We start from the raw sequence: 25,441 nt of genomic DNA, 5'->3' as shown, positions 1-25,441 counted from the left end.
AATCAACCTTTTACATACCATTCAGTTTTCTATAAAATAGCAAATATGTAAATAGTTTTAAAATTTAAGTTTTCAGAAATTTTAATATCATGTAATTTACATATACATATTGTTTTTAAAAATAATCTGTTGCCTGATAAATAAATATTTTGACAAAATCAATTTCGGGGAAAATAATCTTAGCGGCGAAAGAAAAGAAAATACACTTCATAAACTGGCATAGCTCGGAAATGATTTGATTTCAATTAGTAATTACAATATTTATAAGGTAATAAAATTATGTATGTGTAGGAATCAATTTAATCCCGACTTATTTCGAAACGTCATTTCCAATTTTGACTGAGAAAAATTGTTTCAGGAATTCTTGAACCACTTTTTCCTTTCCCGTGTTGAGTAAACCACTCGACGGCATGTTGGATACTAATTTTCCCATCGTTTCTGATGTCCACGAAGTTTTCAAAATTCCCGTAATGAATAATTTTTGCAATTTTCAAGATCAATGAATCTGAGTGAAGAATTTTTTAACATTTTTACTTTCTCCTATGAAAAAGCAGTCACTTAGCGACGTCATTGTGATGATATTATCGTTGAAATATTATTTCAGTTGGCGGGATATTTAAGATGTTAATATTATTGGAATTTTAAATGGCCCCACGACTACTAATTTTTCGTTTCAAAAGTTTCTGGCAAAATAAAAATTATCCAAATTATTTGTTTATACCTGTTCTTTTAGAAGTGTTAAACCTTTTGCGAAAATTTGTTCGGATGAAAATTTCCTGAAAAGTTGGGATTCTTCTGTGTCAAGTTCTGCAAATTAAGTGAGACTCACCCCAATCCAGACATTCATATTTATATTAAATATGTATCTGCTTATTATGCACTCGAAAAATGTAAATAAAGTCCAGACCGTAAAAATTAAGTCTAGACCAGTTCAACCCCTGAAACGTTATGTAAGTACAGTGGTTGAAAAATTAGTAAGTATAATTTTGAGATATCCAAATTTTTCCCATCCTTGCAACTGATCTGTGTGATTTCGTACCTTACAAAATCCCAAATCTGAAGCACTGTACAGATTTGTGTACCTACACAATTATAAGAAACCAGTTTCTGACAAGAATTTGCATACAAAACATGTCTTGTCTCGATGACATAACATAACATAACTAAATAATTCAGTACCAAAAGTTGTCCCAGGCCTGGAAACAAGGTTTGTTTACTCATTCTTAACACTCTGCTTACCACGTACGCAGTTTAGTAGGCATGTCGGTACTCCCAAACACGTGAATATGCCGCTGCTATAATTTAAGTACACTCTGAAAAACTGGTGATGAGTCCATTTAGCATATCCTCTTTAGATACTGTAAGTAACATGTTTTACCTTTAACACTGAAATAGGGAATGGTCCGATAACTGGCGAGTTTCTGATCTGTTAGAAATTTTTGGAAAATTTTCTTTCGAATTAAATAAGAGTAAATGTTGTAGTGGCTGATGCATTAATCTCAATTTTAGGATAAAAAATCGATATGAGAATAATCGATAAAGGTCGGGGAGGACTCCTCCCTTGTTAAGCCTGGAGGAGCAACTCAACTAAATTCACAAATACATGTTAAATGCACTTTAAGACTTCCAATATTTACTTTGCTATCTGTACTACCGCAAATTTATTGATTGAGTACGTCTTACTATAATGAATTTAACGCCCAACTTGTAACTTATCCAGAAATCAAGCTTTTAGCTAAATTTTAGTCTCAACTGCTAAATCTGTATTAAATATTTCTGTCCAAGTCAATAAAATACAACAATGTCACCTACATCCGGACATATTCTCTTTTTCACACTCCTAAAATTATTTCACACCTCAAACAGTAATCTTAACACTCTACCCGAAATAATTGAAAGTTTCCATCCATGTCTTGTAATACTAATCGACTTCCTGGGCACTAACGTCAGCTCGGTCTCCGTCCCCACACTAAGAATTTCCCCTCGAGGTCCAAAACTTCCAAATGAACAAGTTTTAGCAATCTATGGCCCAGATAGATTTTCCCACACCTATTACCTCCGGACTTTCAACTCAAATCACTTAAAAATTCAGAAGAATCTCTACTGCTTCGTGGAATTCCATCTGCACCCCCCGATCGACAAGGGACGCATCGATTTCGGCTACCAGCTTGAATCACTAGTAGAATTCCTAACAGAGAGAAAGCTACAAACGGGAAATCTTGACTTCGACCAACGGACCGGGTACCAGATCTCCGCCAATTATTTATATCGTATCCTAATAACTACAGTGCTAACTGGAAAGACGGACTGGACAAGATGGCTGGAATCCAGCTTCTTTGCTAAACGCTACTACGTCCAAGCGCCCAGCAACTTGATGGTGATGCTTTTTAATGGAACCTTATCCAAAATCTATTTAGTTTGCGACGTTTGCATCCCCTGCAGTATAAAATATGTTAGATATGATCATGGAAATAGTAATTCTACCTTTGCAATTAGCAAACTGAGATCTATCTTCGATGCCCTCACTGCTCCGGTTTTCTCTAGGATGTGGCGGGTAGCGAATATGGGGACAAGATTAGACCAGATTTCTACATACGACGACGAAATTTCTGTCGCAATAGAAAGGGAAGGAAAACATTTGTTTACCGCGCCCTACTTTACATCCTTTGCCCCAGACACCACAATCAAATTGGATTTTATCCTTTTCCGCTTGGCCCTCAATAATGCAACCATGGCAGCTTCAGAAAAGAATTGTTCCTTGGTAAGCCCCGGTGACTTGCTAGATGACCCCAAATCAGGGATTTTCTATGTGCAACACTACCTAAAAGTTTGGGACTTCAACTTAGGAACGACGTCAAATGGCCCGCACGTGGTCATGGATTTGTTTGGCTCTCACTTCTTAAATATTAAGGAAGAAGGGCTAGAATTTGTCACGTGCTTTCAAAAAGGTTCATTTTGGTCGGTAAATTTCGGCAGATTACTGAGACCTTTGGATAATACGACTTGGACGATGTTACTCATCTTTGGGAAGATTATTTGCGTAATAGTCACGTTGGGTTCGTATCTTCTAATTATTGAGGAGGATCATAACTTTTACCCACCTAAATCAACAGTTTTCGTAAATAACGTGATACATCTAGCGTACGGAACTTTAATGGAACAGAGCAATGCATACTCACGAAATGCTCTGAAATACTCCGAAATCAATCTAAAATTCCCTTATATTTTATGCTCCATTTGGATTCTTGGAGCCATAGTCTTGTCCAACTGCTATAAAGGCGAATACGTCAAAAGTCTCACGGTTCCCCCGGAACATCCAAAGTTCTCCTTGTTTGAAGATCTTATCCACTCCGGTTTCACATTTCTTACCACCCCCTACGACATATCCGTTTATCTGGACGTCATGAGAAGCAAGAACAACACGAACATGACGTCCTTCTATTATATCGACTATGAGAAGTATCTTTCAGTGATTTACCTTTTTCAATTCTTCATCTTGAAGAGTAAAGATGCCATCGAAAATCCGAATGCTGAAAGGTATCAGACTCTACAGAAGCTCGTCAACACGTCCAGCATTCCTGCCGGCTATACTAACGTAGTCCACGGGAAGCAGGCGTTTTCTTCGCTGATATCGAATTGTGACGAGAAAATAGCTTTGGCCTCATGGTCTGATGATATTGACCTAACGTTCTACGAACTGAAAGCGAAACTCCCAAATTCAGCAGTCATTAGTAAAAGTGTAAAACCCTTTGCGAGGATTGCGAAGGGTTGGGCAATCTATAATTGGGGGCCGGACCAAGTTTTACAAAGGATCGGGGCCCTGTTAACCTGTTCAGGCCTGGCGGAGAAATGGTATAAAGTCGTAAAGGGTATGACCCACGAGAAGTTCATCAAGGAAGCAGAAACCATGAAGGGAGGCTGGAAGCGGCTGGATTTTAAGGGGAACTTCTTCGGAATATTTGCTATTTGGGGGTGTGGCTTAGGCGCGACATGGATTATGTTTGGTTACGAACGTTTTAAGCTGACAAGAATCTATGATTGGAAGGAATAATTTCTTAACTAACAATGCTATGGTGTTAAGTCATAAGTGTAACCTATTTACAGTGTTAAGTGTATTTGGCTGAAATTTTGAAATTATGTGGTCTATGTCAATAAAACCAACATTTCTTCGATGGTCAGAATTTGCCAAAGTATTTGAGGGCAAAGCTAAAAAATATGCGATTTTTAGCACGGGAAGGGAATTGAAGTTGAGTTTGCTTCGTCCGCCTGGTAAAACTCCCACATTTTTCAACTCTGCCCTCAAATATTTTGGCAAATTCTGACCATCGCACAAACTGCCTGAAGAAATGTCGGTTGTATTGGCATGGACGACATAGTTAATTTCAAAGTCTCAACTTAATCGGAGGGTTACACTTCGCACCATCGCATTGCAAATACTTATTGTACATATGTACATATTTACAATACAATTTAATAACATAATTATTTACACAATGTATGGATAATTAAATACATTACAGTAATCAAAATTTTAAGAGGATTTGTCGGAATACATGGGTGTTAATTTTAAAGCCATTTAAATATTCGAGCTTTCGATGCTTAACTTGTGCAATCATCAGGAAAGTAAAAAAATTTTGTAATCGAAACCAGTGTAGTTTTTAAATTTCAGGAATGCTATTTTGTTGTAACTATACAAATGTAGTTATAGAATCTACATTATGTAAGTGGCAACGTGATGATCAGCTGGGGTGATGTTCATTCCATTGACCTGGTTTATGGCGTTGGTGGTTTTTATTATGTATAAACTTGAAATTGTATTGGGGAGGATGAGACTGACTGAGTCTTGGCTTATCCGATGAATGTAAAGTTAATTAAACTCTCTTATCTTTTAATTTTTTATATTTTAGTTACGATGAATATTAAAAGAAAAGTATATATGCGGCTTAATTATAACCCTGTTACATAAAATCATTTTTCTATACAGTATAGACTATACCGAATCTGATTTATACAAGACACTGAATCTTTCATCTTTTTCATGGCTAATCCTTTCATACCATTTAGTAATAAAGGCTCCACCCAGTGCGGTCAAAGTAAACAAAAATAGGACAATAAAACACAACACAATTATTTCCAAAGTGTTTTCTGGACGAGCTGTCCCCTCATCAACTTCCACCAGATCTTCATTATCACATAATTTCATGGATTTGACGTAAACAGGAAATGTAAGGGTGAGAAGTTTCTCTGCAAAATAATTTCCTGGCTTTCCGCCTGTTTGCAACGAGTAATAATCTTGTTTTTCTACACAATTGGCTGCCCCGTATAAGACGACGCATCGGCCATAGGTCTGCAGGGATAAGTGATACTTTACATGGAGTTCTAGATCGATGCATCCATCGGTAAGATTTACGTTGGTGGCATGACCTAGAAGAAGATTAGTATTATGTAGCTGTTGAATTCTCAGAAACTAATTGCTGGAATGTAAAATATATTTATTTCATTATAGTTTACCTCTGTCAACGAGAGGCTGCCTTTCTCAAATTGTCTTGAGATACTGATAGCCCACGGGTTCCGGGCGAGTGGTCGACAAACGTCGACACCGTACTGGTCGACAAATTACTAGTCGCTAATCTTAACCGGTTAACAAAATATTTATCGACACGTCTTGGTCGCCTCGACAGCATATTAGTGTCGACCAATATTCCGTCGACGAGACGTTTGTTGACCACTCGTCACCAACCCGCTGCCCACACACTAATTGATAGACAAGGGCTACCACGTGAATTATCTCCCTTTTAAAAATACAAACTAGTGAAATTCTAAATCTAGTATTTTATTAAACACACCGTAATATCCTTGATTATCATAAAAGGTGACTACATTTTCTCCCACATTTGTCTTAATGTCAGGATTGATTTCCGGCACGAGTTTATTGCAAAACTGTCCACAACGTGAAACCGCCTTTGCGAGTGGTGCGTACGTGTCTTCCCCATTTAATCCCCAGTCCTGTAAATTATCTAGTAGCACATAACCTGGTCGAAATTGGGTGAATTCTCCGCCACAGCTAGAAGAAGCGTGAAGTTCGATGCACGAGTTTTCGTCACCAATGATTTTAATGGATCTTGCCAGCATCCTCGGTTGTGGTAGGAGGTAACAGTCATCACCCTTCACATTGATGTGAGTGGCATTACCTAAAATTATAGTAAGGACAAAATTTACTGATTTATATAGCCCGATTCAACGCTTACAATTTAACCGTTAAGTTTCCAAATTTTTGTCTTTCCTCAACACTAAATTTGCACCACTGGTTGTGCAAAATAATAAGTACCACCTGGCTCTATTTGCTGTGGGAATTCTACACAAATCGGCCAAAATTATGTCAGAATGGTGTATCGAGTTTATAAGCTTGCTTTGAACATTTGCGCATTGTGGCAAAATTACATCATCATCAAACTATGTGTGTATTTTGTTCCATTATTTTGCACAATTACAATTGTGTAAAGTTGTGTAAAATTGCACCAATTCATTGGTGCAAAGTTATATTCAAATTATTATTGCAGGCGAACTACTTAACCCTAATTTAACAAATTATCTAAATACCTGAAAAGTCGGACTGTTCAAATAAAGTCACAGATACAGGGTTCCTCCCGTCGCCCAGCCAATTTTGCGGGTCACATTTATCAAAACACGGTCCTATCGAGCCTACCAATAAATCCTTCTGTATCAACTCGTCTCCCACCCAATTAAAAGTTGGGGACGGGTAAAACGTATTGACATGGTTTTCTATAGCGAGACGAATAAACCATCCGGTGCAATTGAACCGTGGATAAATATTGATACAATTTCCAGATAATTTTATCTTGCCGATGAGTCCCGTGTATGCTTCGGGGATTCGGGGAATACACTTGGAAATGTTGTAACTAGCTGAATTCGGTGGTGCATCATTCCAGTGAATGTGTGGACCCGTAATTTCTATAAATCCCGAATTTTCGGATCCGTTTGATATTAAAAACCGTGCATACAACACGACACATTGGGCCAAGATTGAAAATATTGTTGCAACACGGCGGCACCTTGTATTTTGTAACAGATTATACATTTTCGGAATAATTTATTTTACGCTAAAATGAATGTGATCAGTCCAGCTGGGGGTGAGGATAATTGTGCATAAGTTATTACACAGATTGTCACATGGGTACAATTTTATATGTATGCATACTTGCAAATCTACACAAATCTTGGCTTTCATTCGCTTTGACCTTTGCACTTTGTCAGATATGTTACTTAGCCTGGACAGTGCTGATACAAAATGAGCCAAAAGTGCAAGTCTTTTTCGCATCGATTTCACCAAATTGCACATAAAAAATTACAAATTCAGTTTTGGGTGGGGGGATTAATATAGCATAGCTGTTTTTGAATTATATTCAACCACACCCCCTTCAAAAATTGGGGAAGAAAATTGGGAAAAATGAGAAGGTCAATGTACACTCGGTACAGAAAGAAGTAGATACCAACTTGCATTTGACATTTGACTTCCCTCATGAATATGAACATTTTGATGCATCAAGACTTTCAAAATTCGAAAATTGGCGGTTTTTCGACCTACATATAAATCGTTAAAAAAGTGACCTTAGCGGTCATTTCGCGGCTGACAACCTGATGCCAGATTTTTCTTCGTCAGAAGTGCCACATTTTCCGCTTTTGTTGTCCGCTGCGAAATGACCGCTACCATGACTTTTTTGGGGTCAAAGTTTCTGAGGGAGGGGCTTATACGGCAGGAGCCGTAACAATGTATAGGTATTTATGATATACATAAAGGTAATTACATAGAAGCTATTAAAACAGCCTCAAATCGCCCCAAATTTAAAACTTAAGCTTTTCTGAATTTATAATGATGATATGCATTCGAAAATTAACGCTATGAGGCTTATCAACGAAGTTATCAATTTTTCAGATAAGCAAATTTAGTTTATCCAAATCGGCGCGAGGGACTAGCAAAATCAGAGGCTGATGCTGATCGAATACTTGACGATTTTATTTTAAAGGTCATAATAGGTCAATGGTAAATAAATATGATATACCTATATACGTATGCAAAACACAATAAATGAGTAGTCGAAGTGTTTCTTAGTATGTAAATCTAAGTATATGTATTTGTAACCCTAGATTCACATAAGAAGGACACGAAAGAAGTTCACTGACTGCTAATTCTGGCAATTTAGCCGGACGAGAGTCTTACTCTCCAGGCCGGACCAAGGTCAAATACGGCACTGCCTCTACAAAAGCCGGTAATGAATGTCGAAACCGATTGGAGTAAAAGGTGAGATGCCTTGTAACAAAAAATATTTAAACCAATAAAGTACCCGCTTTCCATTTTTGCAATAATTATTTATTTTCATACTAAATCATTAACTTAGCTTACTTATTCAGTAAATCGATATGAAGTGAAATTTTAAAGTTGTACTTGATACTGAATTTATTTATTGTTGGACAGACGCTTGAAGACCGGCCCGTTATCGGTGTCCAAAACCCACCGAAAGGTACTACCTTTCTTCCCAAAGGCTTTAGCTATCCAAAGGATCTCTCGCCGCCAAATGGTTTCTCACCCCCAAAAGGTCTCTCGCCGCCAAATGGTTTCTCACCCCCAAAAGGTCTCTCGCCGCCAAATGGTTTCTCACCCCCAAAAGGTCTCTCGCCGCCAAATGGTTTCTCACCCCCAAAAGGTCTCTCGCCGCCAAATGGTTTCTCATCCCCAAATGGTCTCTCGCCGCCAAAGGGTTTCTCACCCCCAAAAGGTCTCTCGCCGCTAAATGGTTTCTCACCCCCAAATGGTTTCTCCGCGTCATAAGCTTCCTCGACCCTAATTGCTTTCCGCCCGACGAAAGGTCGCTTCCCGCCAAATGTTAATGGAAGATCTCCAAGCCTACATAGTTTCCGCAACACCTCACCTGTAACAATGAATAACATAGTTAATATCGAATTCTACCCAAATACAAACCCTACATTTAAATTCTTACCGCTATCACTGCTAAGACTCTCATCTGCCCCACCGCAAACTGCTTCCACGAGTAGCACTAGGACCACGAGATACTTCATATTTAAGCAGACTGATTTTCAAAATACATGAACACAAATGGACAGCTTCTGAGCTTGCGAAATTGTCAAGCCTCGCTTTTATACCTGTCTCAGCCCTATTAGAAGTAGCTTCACATTATTAAATATTTTGCCATTCACAAACTATGTATGCAAATTGAACTTAATTTTTATTTAAGCCTAGTGTACAGGTGGGATAAATGTACCGGATAAATTTCTGTAATTTGATGGCAATTTATAAATTCGTACTTTTTAAATGTTCATTTTATTGTTCTTTTTAAAGATCTGCATAGTAAAATTTACACGTATGAAAGTTACTAATTTGTAACTTACCATACGATCACAGGCATTTATCCGGTACATTTATCCCACCTGTACACGCACCTTTATGTGGTACATATGTACAAAATCATATCTGAAAAATTCACTTAATTTTATTGCTATCAATTTATTCAGGTACCCTAGAACCTGTTTCACCTATTTACTTAACAGTTTGTGAACGAAGTGCGAACTTTAGGATACGCAGTAAGTCTGGAAAGTGACAACATTCTCGATAAACACTTGCTTCTTATTTAGCATATCTGTATGCTTAGAGAAGAGACCGTCTACATGTCCGTGTCATATTTTGATGCCCTTTGCAGATGTTGGAGTTCCTTACGACTCGTCAGTTTACTAAAACTCTGAAGTCGTTTGATTCGGTGGATCTATGTGTTGAAAATCACAAAAGTTACCAATTTCAAAAATCCGCCAAAAATGCAATTTTGCTCACATTTTGATGCAAGTTACATTTTTGTGATTCCAGATACTTGTGTTATGATATGCAGCAGAAATACCATCTTTTTAGAAATGTTCGAAATTCTTGAACAGTCCACTGCTGATGAATTATTCGAAAAAATTCAAAATTTCAAAAAAGTTGAAATATCTATTGAATATGATCACGCAAACATCTAAGGTGGATCCTAGTAGGATCACAAAAATGAAAATTTTTTCAAGATCCCACCCAAAATGGATTTTTGGGGACAGTTAAAGTACATGGTGAAATGAAAACAAGGCTTTTTTCGTGTTATTAACGCCACTGCGTGGGTGTGGCTGGCGCAAATGGGGACATGGAATCAAACCACTCAGGGTTTTAGTAGACTAGTCTACTAAAACAAGATAAGTATACATAAGAGCGCTTATGTAGGCTAATCCAACATATGCAAAGGGTGTCAAGATCTGGGAGTGTAGAGGGCCTCTCCTCCTTAGGATTAGTAGGTACTGTACATATCCAGTTTTTGTACATAAGGTTACAATTATCGTCTAGTCCTTTGACCGTTGATTAAATCTTATACGCTTAATCCAGTGGAACACATTTTCATTAAAGGTCGAATATTTGAGGTAGTACTCACAGGTACCTCAATCCGTCAACATCATGAGAGCAACATGTATGTATGCGTGTATAAGTTACAGGAAGCATAAGTATGCATAAGGTACAAGTACCTATGTATTTCAATAAATACAAGGTCTGCAAATATTATTTTATGAGCCGACCAGCTTAATGGGTAAACTTAATGAGCACATGTGACGACTTAGATAAGTTGTGTCTGTCGTGGTGAATTTGTAGTATTGAGAGGCTGTTCTGCGAGAATTTTCCTGTGAATAAGAGCGTCCCACAAGCGAATATTTATCGCCCATCCTTTATGCAACGTCTCCAAACTCGCAAGTATTTTCTTTGTACTAAACAAATCTTAGGATTGGTCACGACCTGAGATCGTGTCTTCCAAATGGTCTGGAAATCGTAATCAAGGGTATAAATTCTACTCGCTTTGACCATATCCCAGATGTGGTCAACAACATAATTACAACTAAATCATTCTAGACTGGAGTACATATGTACATATATGACCACTACCGTTGAGGTAACGAAAAATTTACCACTCAGGGACAAACTACTACCAAAACGATACCAGTTGAAGGTACATTTTCATACGTATACGTGACGCTAACTGATTTTTCTAAGGTGAGGTAAAAATACTATAGTTACAGTTACACCTTAGTATGCATTCCGACAGGTCTCGAAAACTTTGACCGCTTCCTACAGCCAAGGGGGTGCGTTTTAGAGAAAAAAATAAAGAGACCGAAAAATCAATTACGGACCTAATCTAGTGCTATCTTTGGCGATTTTTCGATACGACCTCCCAGAAAAAAGTTTTAATGGTGGTGAATGGTTGCGTTTCGCAGTTTAAGTATGAAGGAGACTACCTGCATAGCTGGGTATTTAAATTTATGAAAGATCGCCCCCACTTTACTATAAGGGGAAACAAGAATTGGGTCGATTGGTTGAGAAACCAGCGACTTTTCCTTATAACAAAAATTTCCAAGTGGTTGCTATATAGTAACTATATAGTTACACCCTCTCTATGGAGTAACTTATAGTCTGAGCCCATGTCCGGGCTTATGGGACCGTCATGTCCGTCCGTGAACACGATGAACTTGCCATTTTACCATATTGGACAAAGCTAGGGAACGAGTTAGAAGGTGGGCGAAATCGGTCAAATGGTTGACCCCAGGGGGGTCATCTAAGTGGGTGGGGTGCTATGCACCAGATTTTAAAATTGTGTTAGAAAGCTGAAATTTGGTATACAGATTGTTAGTGGCTCCTAATGGAAGAATATGAAGTGAAATTGGAAAATTTTTCAACCGGAGGTACCCGAGGGGGTTACCCATACCGATTTTTCAAAATCATCCAATCGAGCTGAAATTCGGCATATAGGGTGCTAATAGCCCATAATGGAAGAATATGAAGTGAGATTGGTAAAATTTTTAAAAGCCGGGACCCGTTGGGGTGACCCATGCCGATTTTCATAGTTTGTCGCAAAAAGCTGAAATTCGGAACTGTGATACTTAATGGCTTCTCATGAAATTATATGAAGTCAAAGATGAACAAAAAGAACCAGAGGGGTACCCATACATATTTCTAAGAGTTTATATATTCAGCTAAAATTTAGTGTGAAGTCGAAAAATAACTTAGGATTAGAATTTAGAGGTGAGTTTGGTGCCAAGCAATACTACCAAATGACGTTAGTTAAAGCAAGAATTAGTGAAAAATAGTATAACATTCTGACAAACATGGGTTTATTAATCAATCCTGGTTCGGGCTGAGCGTACTGAAAGGTTTTGCTTTTAAAATTCAAACCTAAAAAAGAATTAAATAAAATATAGCTTGAAAAAGTAAAAGTTCTAAGGTGAGAAAGTGCACTTAAAAGTATTAAACAAGCTCCCTCCACCACCCAGATAATTTTACTTCGCCTGGGCTGTCTACTGCATGCAAAATATCGACAATAATATTTCGGCGTCACGTAAGAAAATAAAGATCAGGTTTAATTTCTTGGTCCAAAGTTAACATTTGAATTCGTTAATATCAGCCAGATTAACATTGCTGGGTGGTAAGGGTATTAGCAATTATGATAATTTGGTGGTAATAATTACATATGGTTGAGTTAGGTTAGGTGTCCCTAAATATTTATTAATTATTTTTATAACTAGCTCGACGTCGTGCTCGTTGTACTATACTCTGTCTCAAATGTAAGAGATAGAAATTGGAAATGCTCTCATTCTGTGATATGTTACTCGTGGGTCATGATATTTTGTAATATTATAGGTAATGTAGTGCCACATGGCTCCACAAAGTTTCATTCAAACTAGGCTACAACTTTCCGAGATTTTAACATTTTCCCAAAATTAGTCAAATTGGACTGTCTCAAAAGTAAGAGATAGGGCGTTTTTGGGAAATTTAATCGATTAATCACTTAGCCACCTGGCCAGTTCTCGACTTGAAATGTCAGTATTGGTCAAGATGCCCACCGGGAAACCTCTTTCCGACTACCAGTTGTGGCAGATCGACCTTCTGCATGAGCAAGGGGCGTCTCAATCGAGAATTTCTCAATTTCTCGGGTGTTCGCAAAGTGCAATCTCTAATTATCTTAATTCAAAGACCCACCAAGGCCTTGAAACCACTTCCTATGGTCGCCCTAAGATTTTGACACCTCGGGACGAGCGACAAATTAGCAAACTTGCCGCAACAGGGCAGTACTCTATCAGAGAAATTCAAAGGGAACTGCCGTTTACCGTCTCAAAAGACACCGTGCATAGATCCCTGACCAATAATACCGACTTGGAGTGGAGGAAAAAGCTTACGCAGCCTCCCCTGACCCAACGCCACAAGGGCGCAAGGCTGGAATTCGCCAGGAAACACATGTCATGGGACAAAGAGTGGCAAAAGGTCATTTTCACGGGCGAAAAAAAGTTTAATCTGGACGGACCGGATGGTTACTCGTATTACTGGCACCATCTCAAGAAGGAACCAGAAATCTTTTCCAAACGACAAGCAGGTATGTCAGAAACCATTTTAGACCAGTTATTTTTACAATAAACTACTTCATCATTAAGTATAAAAATCTTTGATTGGCTTATTAATAGGGGGTGGGTCTGTAATGCTTTGGGGAGGATTTGGGTACAATGGAAAGACTGAACTTGCGTCCATTCCACCAAGAACAGATTCCCTAGGCTACCAAGAAGTCCTCAAGGCAAATCTCATTCGAGAAGGTCCAAAAATTGGAGGGAGAGGGTGGATTTTCCAGCAAGACAATGCTTCAATTCACGCTTCTCGCTCCACAATGGACTTTCTAGCGAGGAAAAACGTTCGGACTTTGCCCTGGCCAGCAAGAAGTCCCGATCTCAATCCAATGATATACAATACAAGACCTACATTGTTTTTAGATTTGTTGGGTGACTCTTTAAGCGACTTATTCATATCCTACATATTTTTATTTACAACAGATATTTTGCATGGAATAGACAGCCCAGGCGAAGTAAAATTATCTGGGTGGCGGAGGGAGCTTGTTTAATACTTTTAAGTGCACTTTCTCACCTTAGAACTTTTACTTTTTCAAGCTATATTTTATATACAGTGTAGAATAATCAGATATATTTTCTGAACGTATTTGATAATTTCGTGATGTGGTCACAAATCGGGACTCTAATTACCCTTGCCACCGTAATATGGCATAATTGTTCCGGGGGCTTAATAAAGGAGCACAATTTCACTAAAAATGCAGAAGCCTTAGATGGCGAGGGGAAGTATGTTTTGCGATGGGACGTGGTGGGGGATAGGATCGTGTTTGAAGTGACAGCGGGAACCTTGGGGTCCGTAGGGTTTGGAATTTCCCCCTCGGGATGGATGACCGGAGCGGATATTTTTATCGCTGGGGTGCACCCCGATGGATCAACGTATGCACAGGTGAGAGGATTTTGATGCCACAAAGTTGTTTTGTACTAACAATAAAGGTCTCCTAACGTATGATCACCGATGTTGACCAAATTAGCGTCAATCGATAGTGAATTTAGTTAATATGAAATTTGCAAATGGAATTATCCTCCAATCCGCTGGTTTAGCGGAGTTCTTTACATAAACAGAGATAAAAGACGCCCCAGAGTAGAGAAATTTTACGCTTTCCAAATTTGCTGTGCCTAGGGTGACCATCCGTCCCGGTTTAGCCGGGACATGTCCCACTTTTCAAACCCTGTCCCGGCGTCCCGAAAATGTACCGGTTTTGATAAAGTGTCCCGGTTTTTTAAATCGTCGAAAAAATTAAATTATTTCACTTTTTCGCCAAAATATTGATGAAAACGTATATTTTAGTGCATAAATACTACCCAAGTAGCCAAGATTATCGGGCCGAAGGATATTAAAGGGTGGCATAGTTGGGCGATGGTTGGCCGACTGTGCCAACCATTCCCCTCCCGATTTTTGCAGACAAGTTTTAAGCAAAAAGTGCATGTAGAAATTTTTACATTTACTTCCTTCCTACCGAGGGTGGGACAAGGTTGGCAAAAGTATATTTAAATTGCATCTGACAAAAACTGTCGGCACGAGGTCGTACCATCCGTGGCCAAAAATACCATAGTGCGCCATCTATCCACTACAGCGCCAATCGTACTTTCAAGTCCATTTCCAGCACGAGAATCTGCCAGCATGGCTAAAATCACTTTTCCTCCAAAAAATAAATTCGCCATCGTCGAATTTAAAGAAGATGATAACTCTGTGTCGATAGTGTCAACAAGTTGGCTCATAGACTTATCCACAGTCCTCTGGCCATCATCACCCAACGTCACTTCTATGGTGAAAAAACACAAGGCACCAGAAGAGAGTTGGGCACGACATAATTGTAAAATTTTGAAAATTAAAGGTGAGTTAATAAAGCGATAATAATTTTAGATGAGATAATAATTTTATCATTTTATTTCCTAATACGCAAAATTCTTATCTTTTTTATTTCCAGATACTTTTGATGATGCACTTGTTGTATTGCGTTTAGCCGAGAAATCAAATCAGTCGACATTTGAAACTACCGTGGATGAGGATGAAAGTCGTCGTCCTAGGCGACGAAGACGAAATAAACAAAAGAAAAAAGTAAACTCTGAATCTTCTGGGTCGTCGCCGAGTAAGGACCCAATTGATAGCGACATCGAAATTCCAAGCACGTCATTTACCTCAATTACTACGTCAAAACCAGTCGAACCGAATTATTCAAGTGATTCTGACCACCATCAAATTCACTCGCCGAGTGTGTCCAACGGTATTTAAACATTCTTTTATTTAAAGTGTTTTTAAATTGACTGTTCTGTTCACAATTATGTAAAATTATATATGATTTCCTCCTTATTTACGATTTTAGTTGGTCCGAATAGTTGCCCAATTATATCAAGTCCTAAGTTGATATTGGTTGATCACGGAACGGTGGCATTAAATTCCAACCTTGATTTAAGTGATATCCCTCCAAGTGTTAACAGTCTTCCAGGCTTTAGTGGGGATTTAGTTGGCAAAAATGACACGGGTAGCTATTTTATATATATTTGTACAGATATACATAAAGTCATTGCTTTATGTATCTAAAATTTATTCGTAGAATTTGAGAAAATCGTTATTGATCGTTTGGCTAAATTGGAACAACTTGTCACGGAACTGTTGAGAAGGTCAGGTGGGATTAACATATCTCCCCCAACTAAAATAAAATTGCACAAAATTCCTGTGGTGACTGTTGCTGAGTTTAAGTCATTAAACGTGTGGATTCAGGTGCAGGAAAATCGTGTCTGTTTGGTAAGGGTATAAAATTAGTTAAATAAGTTTAGTGTAATAATAATCTTCTATTTAGGTCACGGAATTGGCACTCATTGGCGCAAAAAGGCTCTCTCTCCTGGTTAGCAGAATACTGAAAAAACTTTTTGCAAATAGTCTCGCAAAAATCATTACTGTCACTGGAGCAGGGAAGGATATTGAAATTGCTTTAAACAACGAGCCAATTTATCAAATTATAAGAGGTAAGATCTTGAGTGACAGTACAGATCCAAAGTTGTAATTTAATGAAGTTGGAATTTCAATGAATTGATTAATCTAGATTCCGTGCGTGCCACAAACGGTTATAGTTTATCTACGGACCAGGAAATTGGAAGTTATGTTGCATCGTGGCTAAAGGGTGCTGAAGACAGAGAGGGCGGACGAGAAAAACGACGACAGAATGCTAACCTCAAACAGAACAAAGGCAAGAAGAAGGAAGGCGGAAGTGGCAACCCTTCTTCATAATATAAATATAGCTTCCTCCTCTACTATTCTAGCGCCAGTATCAAGTGTGGATGGTGAATCAGTTTCAGAATCTCAAGTAATAATTAGTAGTTTGCATGATAGTGTAGAATATTCGTCAAATTCAGAGAATAATAGTTATAGCTTTACAAGTTTCAGTGAAAACGAATCGTTCAATGAAGAGCAAACACCATTTCCTCAAAAACTTCGAGGATGGGCTTTGTCCCATAATATTACACATGTTGCTTTAAAAGAATTATTATCATTATTATCTAGTAGTCTCAAATTAACAGTTCCACTAGATCCTCGAACATTATTAGAAACTCCCCGAGTAGTTGAAACTGATTTTATTTCTGGTGGAGAATTTGTATATTTCGGAATAGAAAAAAATTTAAAGAGATCAATTTCAAATATCGCTCACCTCGTTCAGCCAAAATCAACAATTTTTAGCAAATTTTATCACGATTTTGGCGAAAATCTTGTAACAATATCTGTAGGTGTGGATGGTATTCCATTAAGTAGGAGTACAAGATCCCAATTTTGGCCGCTTCTTGGTAAAATTGATCAACTTAAAATTAATTCAATTTTTGTAATAGGGCTATTTTACGGAGTTCAAAAACCTACTAATTTAGATTTTCTAAATGATTTTATTGCTGAGACAATTACACTAGAGAAGGATGGATTTAATCATTTAGGGAAGAAATTTCATTTCAGAATTTCCTGTATTATTGCTGATGCTCCAGCTAGAAGTTTCATTAAGGGAATTAAGAATCATAATAGTTATTCAGGGTGTGAGAAATGTGTTCAACACGGCGAATTTGGAAAAAGTGTAGTGTACACTGAATTAAATTCAGCTTCGCGTACAGATGAATCGTTTCGTTCACAATTAGACGAGAATCATCATAAATTTTCTACTTCTTTATCAAAATTGCAAATTGGCTTCGTCTCGCAGATTCCATATGACTATATGCACATGTGTTGCTTAGGGGTCATGAGAAAACTTTTGCGACAGTGGGCAAAAGGGAAATTGCCTCATAGAATGCAGAGTAAAATTATTAATGAAATTTCAGACAGATTTATAAATTTCAAAACGTTTATGCCTCGTGATTTTCAGCGAAGACCAAGAAGTTTGAATGAGATTGATAATTTTAAGGCCACGGAATTTAGAACGATAATGCTGTACACAGGTCCAGTAGCACTGAAAAATGTCTTACCGGAGAAGTATTACATTCATTTCCTTTATTTTCATTGTGCTATGTTTATTCTTTTATCGGCCAATGCTGATGACCCCGAGTGGAACGCTTTAGCCAGGCGGTTGTTGACAAAATTTATTTTACAATGCAGAGTCGTATATGACAGTAATTTTATGGTTTATAATGTCCATGGTTTATCACATATTCATGAGGACGCTCTAAACTTCGGACAATTAGATAATATTAGTGCGTTTGGTTTTGAAAATTTCATGCAGCAACTGAAGAAAATGACAAGAACAAAAACATTTTATCTCCAACAGGTTGCAAAAAGAATCGTAGAAAACGAAAAGTGTAACGTTATTAAGAGAGAATTAGACGAGAAACGCGAAAATTTTCAAGCAAACAAAATAATTGTAAATAGCTGTTATTCTCTGAATTCTGGTCAAATTATTATAGTTCGAAGAATTACGTACAATAGATTTTAAAATGTTAAAATAGTTCATTACGAAACATTTAGTAACAAAAAATCACTATACGAAAAACCTATAAGTAGTTGTAAGTTAGGAATTTTTATTTTAGGAAATGAAATGAAAAAAACTTGTGAGCTGAATTGTTTACAAATTGCACATAGATGTATTTTGTTACCCTTTAAAGAGAACTTTGTCTGTTTTCCATTACTACATGATATCAAATAAATGAACTAAATCAGAAATAAACAGTGTGAGATTATTAAAATTCGTTGGGGAATGGTTGGGGCCAACCATGGCATTGGATCGGTAGGATGGTGGGCGGCTGATGGCACGAGGTCGGGAAAAACATTTCCAACCTTCGGCCCGATAATTTTGGCCACCCACGGCCCGACTTAAAACACGAGGACAAGATGGTACCTTCGGCCGACATTATTGGCCACTCGAATACCACTGTCGGGCCGTTCAATCTTGGCGACTAGGGTAGTAACATGCATGTAATATTTACTTAATTTCCTTTCCTGGCTAATTCTCAAAATTCGGTGATATCTGAATCGCCAAGCACTAGATATTATGAAAGTTTTTTTCGCCAAGCTAGATATTATGCAATTTTTTTCGCCAAGTAATCTCTATTATGGCAAATTTTTTCGCCAAGCACTAGATATTATGGCAAATTTTTTCGCCAAGCACTAGATATTATGGACAATTTTTTCGCCAAGCACTAGATATTATGTAAAAATTTTGTGGCCAAAAAATGTCCCGGTTTTAGTCAGGACAAATATGGTCACCCTAGCTGTGCCGCTTCGTACCTTTTTATGTAAATATCAGCGCCACACCTTTGAATTGGGAGATAGTGTCATTTCCAAATTTCATACTAATTAAATTTGTCATCGATTGACACTAACTTGGTCTAAATCTGTAAGCGTACGTTGGGAGACCTCTATTGTACATAAGTATGCCAATTGTCTCAGGGGGACGTTATTAAATAATGTAATGCGAAATAGGGAGCGTGAGCGGGTGAAAGGCTTCAAATGAAATAAAATCGGAACTGTTGCGCTACATAATTTACATATCTACGACCCCTAAAATGCATTTTGAGTTGTAGGTAGTTTTGGGTTTTGGAATGTTTAAATTATTACATGCAAAATATACTGATTTTTCAGGATTTCCACGCCACTGATGAGACCATGCCGATTTTGGATACTCGGCAGGATTGGAGACTGTTGAAAGCGTATGAAGTACCGGCGGAAAATACGACTGTTTTAAAATTTTCGCGGGACGACAAGTGTGAATTTGATCCATGCCGCGAGACCGGAACTTGAGTTTTCGAAATTACAAAATTACACGATCGTGATGAACATAACGATGCCAGCGATTGACACGACATATTGGTGTACATTCCATAAAGGGCTCCTTTTGACTAAAAAGCATCACATCGTTGCGGTGAGAAACTTTGAGAATTGTACTCAGGATCCTTGGGTATCATCTAGATAGTTCCCCAACTATCTAAGCAGGAGAGAGAAAAGTTTGTACACATAAAACTAATCAGTCGTCGGTAGCTAAACCCGATCCTCAAAAGTACCCACTACGACCCACTAATAATGTGAATTAATTCTTCCCAATAGTTTGACACCTTGCTGCCAGGCAGACACTCGGTTCAGCACACTCACCACTTTGTGGTCTACTCGTGTCACGCCCCTCCTGGTCAGACGGACGAGGAGGCCTTTGATCGATTCACGTATGCCAGCGGAAACTCAGGCGATCACTGCTCTACGACACAATTCCTCCCAATCGCGCAGTGTGAGTCGATCGTCTACACGTGGGCGAAGGGCGGCAAGGTAAGTTGAATAACTGACAATCCCGTAAATGTTTAAGGGTCTACGTGTTAGAATCCGGCTAAGGATCATTACTACATATGTATTTACTACTCTTTACCAATTATGAACTTAAATATTCGTACATTTATACAGATGATATTTCCTGAAGATGTGGGCTTCCCTATTGGAGAAACGTCAACCGTGCAATATTACATGGTTGAAGTTCATTACGATAATCCGGATAGGTTAGAGGGTGTTTCCTTCGAAACGGGGTTGGCCATGTATTACACGACCGAGTTGAGACCGATCGACGCGGGAATACTCGCTATTGGTCAAGGTGTAGATATTTCGCTGACCATCCCGCCAAACCAGGATGCCTTCAAAGTCGTGGGCCATTGTAGTCCACAGTGCACGTACGAAGCACTTGAACCCGAAGGGATCACCGTGTTCGCTTCGATGCTCCACTCGCACAAATCGGGTAAGTTAATAAACAAAACTATAAAAAAGTTTAAGGACATTTCGGGGTTTTTTATTTTCAAGTGCTTCGTTTGGAAGACTATTTTGTCATAAATTCGAGTTTCAAAGAAATCAGACTGAGAATGCTTTAGCTTTCTCATCACTTTCATCCCTTCTTTCAGGTAGAAAAATGAGGACGCGACACTTCCGCGGGAACTTTGAACTTCCTTGGATCGATTTCGACAACCATTACGACTTTGACTTTCAACAAAACAAGGTCCTTCTCGATACCCGTCAAATTCTCCCTGGAGACCAGATGTCCGTCGAGTGTACGTACTCGTCGATTTGGCGTAAGGGAAAACCCGTAATCGGCGGACGTTCCACGTATGAGGAAATGTGCCAAAGTGTGCTCTGGTATTATCCAAGGACTAGGTTGGAATGCACGTCGCGTTACGATGTGGACACTCATTTGGCCGATTTTGGCGTTGAGACGTACCACATCGCAAGGGGGACCTCGTCACGAAGATACATCGTGGACACACCGACCTCAATCGCAGGCGATTACTATGACCTCGTGGCGGCCAAGTTTAACTGGACCGAAGGCTTTTTACTCGCATATCAGGAAGAAAGATTAAATGGATATCAGATGTCGCAATGCGGTGGAAAACTACGAGCTACCAGATATCCGGAAGATGTTATCGAGTATTTGCCAAAAGATCGATGTTAATAAAAAGGAAATACCCCATTACTTTTGGGGTATTTAAATACATAATTGTGGTAAATTTGTGATTGGATTTCAAAATCAAATTTATATGACATTTAATGGTGCATACGTATGTATGCATATATTTACACACGCACTTTGCAACACTTCTTTAACCACATGAACACTGCTGTCACATATATGTATGTCTTACTTTTATTGAATAACAATATTGAATTGGTAACAAGGTCTTACCGAATTGGTTGTGGTTTTTTTATGTGGTAACTTCTTCACTGACAAATATAAATTCTTCACTGACATTACTGAACGGTAATGATCGTTGTTACTGTTACCGATCGTTGTTACCGACTCCGGTCAATGATGATTTAATGTCAGTTTAATACCAGCTTTACCAATATGTAATTTATGATTTCCGCACTTTTATTTCGGGCAAACTAATCCCAGATTTTTCTTGACGAGAAGAGCTATATATTTTCAGCTTTTGTTGTCAGAAATAAAAGTATGGGAATCATGAGTTGTCTGGTGTCATAAGTTTTCGAGGGAGTGGCTTGTACGATAAGCATATATGTCCGCTTATCAAATAATCATCTACATAATTGTAATTACTGATGTTATTAACATTGCGTCTTATCCCCATATTTAAAACTTAAGCTTTTCTGAATTTATAAGGGTGATATCCACTCGAAAATTAACGCTGATCTGGCAGAGTCGAAGATGTTTGATCGACATATGAAAAATGAAATACCACATAACATATTTTTGTTAAAATATAAAAAATTCACTGAGAACTACACCTAGTGGCGGTTGGGTTTGAATTTTTAGTTATTGAGTTGAGATCCCGTCCTCAAGCTGGGAAGAATGAGATACATCGTCATCAATTAATTACAATTTTCCTTTATCGCATTATATAATATAAGTTATATTTCGGTCCTCCTTATCTTTGATAAGTTGAAGTTATCATGATTGCAATAATACATATCTACTTTGTTACTATGCAGTAGTAACTGACAGTATTTTAAGGTGTGCCACTTGTGCATATGCTCGCTAAATAAATTAACATCTACACAACCAAAATTTTACTTAAATTGAAAAAAACTGCACAACTACTATGATTTTACTGAATTTGTCTGCAATTTTGATAATTGGCGTAACGGTAAGTAAGGATTATTTAATTAATCTTAATAATAGTGACAGATCTAATCAACTTTTTGGCACAAGTAATTCCGAGCATGACTTTAATATTATTTTCACTACATATTTTTTTCAAATAAATTTAAGCGAATTGCAATGTAAGTCCATCATTTTTACATGTTTTTTCATAACTAATTTGGAAAATGGAAAAATCATCATAACCATAGTACAATAGGGGCATGACTTGTAAAATTATGCAGAAAACTTGGAGACTAATTCGTATGCATGTTTGATTTTCCATAAGGGAAATATCTTAAACGAAAGTTCTTTTGGGAACGTCCATAAATTATGTCAGGCGAGAGGGGGAAGGGGGGGGGTGTAGGGTCCAAAGCTCCGGTGCTATCGTGCCTGTGTCAAACATGTTAAAGGAGGAGTGGGTGAGAACAATATCGATTTTTGCGTGACATAATTTATGGATGGCCCCTTATTCTAATATACACTCTAAATAAAATTAAGTAAAATTTACTCAAAGTTGAGTAAAAATAGAGGATGACACAACCAATCTTGGTTGTGTCATCCTCTATTTTGAGTGAAAACTTTGCCAACTTTGTACAAAATTACTAGACAAATGTTACACAACTTTAGACGAATTTTGCACAACGGTTGGGTAAATTTCACTTTTTGGTTGTATCATCCTCTTTTTTACTCAACCTTGACTAACTTATTTCACTACAGATCGCCCAAGGTCAAGAACCCGTCCGTCCGTACATGGGCTGGTCATCATGGTCTCTTCAAGCTACAACGATGCCGGGTCACGGCCTCTCTTGGCTCAAGGAGGACAACGTTCTCCGCCAAATCGACGTCATGTCTTCGACCCTACTGGAATTTGGGTACAACCACATAAACATAGATTCCGGTTGGAATGCTGACTTCAACTGGAACGCTGGATTCGACCTGAGCGGTCGTCCTATTCCGAATGGTGACCGTTTTCCCCGAGGAATCGACTTTGTTGCAAATTATGCGCACGAGAGGGGATTAAAGTTAGGAATCTATGCCCCTGTCGGACTCCCGATGGGGGTTTTTGGGTCGGATCAAGACAACAAGATTAACTTTGACGTTTCCGGACCTTCCGGAAACTGTACCGGGTTTGATTTAGTTTACCCCGATTTTAGATCGACGAATGGCTGGGATTCTTCGTACAAGATGGATTTCGACAATCCCTGCGCGCAAGAGTTTATTGATTCTATTGCCGAGTTGTTTGTTTCTTGGGGGATTGATTTCTTCAAGTTGGACGGGGTTGGACCGGGAAGTTGAAAAAATGGGTCAAATTATGATAATCGGTAGGATAAAAAATATTATCTTAAAAATATCTCGGGTAAGTGGGGAATTCCATTGATGCTACAGATTGTGGACAGTAGGGTATGTAAGCCCGGGTTTTTGGGGTAGGTATTGGGGGTCTTGGTGGGCTTTGGGGTAGCAAATTTTACCATATCCACGGGTAGTCAGGGTAGTCGGGGTTTTTACATTTAATAGGAGATGGCAAGAACGCATTACTAACAATTCTACAAACTAATTAGTCATTCAAATTGAATTAATAAGCGGATTTTTTGCGACATTACTAAAAAAAACAATGCCTTGTGCTACTTAATACACGAGACATTGACTCAGTTGACCCACAAAACCACGAGAACTCCGACTACCCGCCAAACCCAGGTCAAACCATTGGGTATACGTTTTCAAGCACAAAAATCATGAGGTTTCCCTTACCCTGTGGGAGGGGTAACCAATTCACATGACTTACGTACTGCCTACAAATAATCAATAAATTTTTGTAAATCAAATCTAGCCCCGATGTAGCGGCTTGGCGCTCCGCCTTCGAAAAAACGGGTCGCCCTGTCATCCTCGAAATCAGCTGGGAGCTCGACATCACCTTTATCTCCGACTGGACCGCGTCCGCCTCCGGTTGGCGAATTGATACCGACGTCGAATGCTACTGTGACACACTCGTCCGCTGGACACAATCTGTCGTCCAACGCTTCGCCGATATCGTTCCTTGGATCGATCACGCCGGTCCGGGACGATGGAATGATTTGGACACGATTAATGTCGGAAATGGAACAATGGACGGTTTAACGGAGGATGAGCGTCGGAGTTACATGACCTTATGGGCTATATCTTGCGCCCCCCTGTACATCGGGGATGACCTCAGTTTCCTCGACGAGTTTGGTTTGACCTTACTAACAAATCGGGAAGTTATCGCGATCAACCAAAACGGCATCCCGGCTCGACCTGTGACCCCGGGTTTGTTGCGACAAGTCTGGTGGGCGCCGAGTATTGGGGACACGAGTTTTATCGTGGCCATGTTCAACTTGGCTGGACTCGAGTTATCCGTGGCGGCAAATTGGGCGGATTTTGGATTCACTGGGGCAGCAGAGGTGTACGATGTCTGGGAAGGAATTGAGTTGGGCGTGTATACGAGCAGTTTTGCGGTCAGAGTGCCAACTCATGGGTGTCGATTGATCAGAGTGACACCGCTGCTGGCGAAATAGGTATTTGGTAATGTTCGGTTGCAATACAACTACTGCGAACATGTATAACTTTATTCGAATAAATAGTTGAGCATTTTGAAATATTTATTGAATTAGGGGATTAAGCATAGCGTTCTGACTAGGACACTGGTCACTCATTTTGTTGCTGGATTTCAAATTATCTAGCCAGTAATTGCGATGCGTTTGATAAAGCATCACTTTGGTCACGTACACTCACAACAAAACGGTGTCAATAGATGACTTAACCGCCTTGGCTACAATTGTGATTCCGAGTAGTAATGAATTTTTTCCGTCCGGTCATAAAATTATAACGACCTGTATCAAAATCATCATAACTCGGATTCAACATTGTAACCAAGGCGGTAAAGTCATCTATTGACACCGGCGGTGTTG

General features: G+C 38.7%; 5 protein-coding genes and 1 long non-coding RNA gene across 7 annotated transcripts; 4 read left to right on the top strand and 2 right to left on the bottom strand.

Moving 5' to 3' along the window:
• Nucleotides 1-63: 63 nt before the first annotated feature.
• On the bottom strand, nt 64-971 carry LOC118436847. Its single transcript, XR_004835731.1, has 2 exons — nt 722-971; nt 64-505 (listed from the first exon to the last, which is right to left on the bottom strand). It is a non-coding gene; the product is annotated as an uncharacterized LOC118436847 (long non-coding RNA).
• A 7,396-nt stretch (nt 972-8,367) lies between these two features.
• Nucleotides 8,368-9,172, bottom strand: LOC118436861 (aggrecan core protein-like). The gene is made up of 2 exons (XM_035855497.1): nt 9,018-9,172; nt 8,368-8,948 (listed from the first exon to the last, which is right to left on the bottom strand). Exons 1-2 carry the CDS (start codon nt 9,094-9,096, stop codon nt 8,569-8,571), a joined length of 459 nt encoding a protein of 152 aa, XP_035711390.1. The 5' UTR covers nt 9,097-9,172; the 3' UTR covers nt 8,368-8,568.
• Nucleotides 9,173-13,688: 4,516 nt separating this feature from the next.
• On the top strand, nt 13,689-21,556 carry LOC110854781 (DBH-like monooxygenase protein 1). Its single transcript, XM_022103227.2, has 5 exons — nt 13,689-14,371; nt 19,535-19,814; nt 19,997-20,209; nt 20,342-20,666; nt 20,827-21,556. Exons 2-5 carry the CDS (start codon nt 19,725-19,727, stop codon nt 21,369-21,371), a joined length of 1,173 nt encoding a protein of 390 aa, XP_021958919.2. The 5' UTR covers nt 13,689-14,371; nt 19,535-19,724; the 3' UTR covers nt 21,372-21,556.
• On the top strand, nt 14,605-18,635 carry LOC118436762. Its single transcript, XM_035855355.1, has 6 exons — nt 14,605-15,320; nt 15,414-15,710; nt 15,810-15,968; nt 16,041-16,231; nt 16,287-16,452; nt 16,530-18,635. Exons 1-6 carry the CDS (start codon nt 15,107-15,109, stop codon nt 16,712-16,714), a joined length of 1,212 nt encoding a protein of 403 aa, XP_035711248.1. The 5' UTR covers nt 14,605-15,106; the 3' UTR covers nt 16,715-18,635.
• A 764-nt stretch (nt 21,557-22,320) lies between the features above and the next one.
• LOC110854780 (probable alpha-galactosidase B) lies at nt 22,321-24,511 on the top strand. 2 transcript variants are annotated; one of them, XM_035855194.1, is made up of 3 exons: nt 22,321-22,521; nt 23,235-23,839; nt 24,346-24,511. In XM_035855194.1, the coding sequence occupies exons 1-2, from the start codon at nt 22,477-22,479 to the stop codon at nt 23,811-23,813; spliced, it is 624 nt and encodes a 207-aa protein (XP_035711087.1). In that variant the 5' UTR covers nt 22,321-22,476; the 3' UTR covers nt 23,814-23,839; nt 24,346-24,511. The 2 variants fall into 2 exon arrangements, with proteins under 2 accessions (XP_035711087.1, XP_035711086.1); XM_035855193.1 differs by lacking the exon at nt 24,346-24,511 and having other exon boundaries at nt 23,235-24,336.
• On the top strand, nt 24,251-25,048 carry LOC118432882 (alpha-galactosidase-like). The gene is made up of 2 exons (XM_022103226.1): nt 24,251-24,255; nt 24,346-25,048. The coding sequence occupies exons 1-2, from the start codon at nt 24,251-24,253 to the stop codon at nt 25,046-25,048; spliced, it is 708 nt and encodes a 235-aa protein (XP_021958918.1).
• Nucleotides 25,049-25,441: the final 393 nt, after the last annotated feature.

Source organism: Folsomia candida, unplaced genomic scaffold (genome assembly GCF_002217175.1).
Source record: "Folsomia candida strain VU population unplaced genomic scaffold, ASM221717v1 Fcan01_Sc010, whole genome shotgun sequence".
Lineage (NCBI taxonomy): Eukaryota > Metazoa > Arthropoda > Collembola > Entomobryomorpha > Isotomidae > Folsomia > Folsomia candida.
The sequence above is the reverse complement of the archived record's forward strand: the minus strand, read 5'-3'. Positions and strand labels throughout refer to the sequence as shown.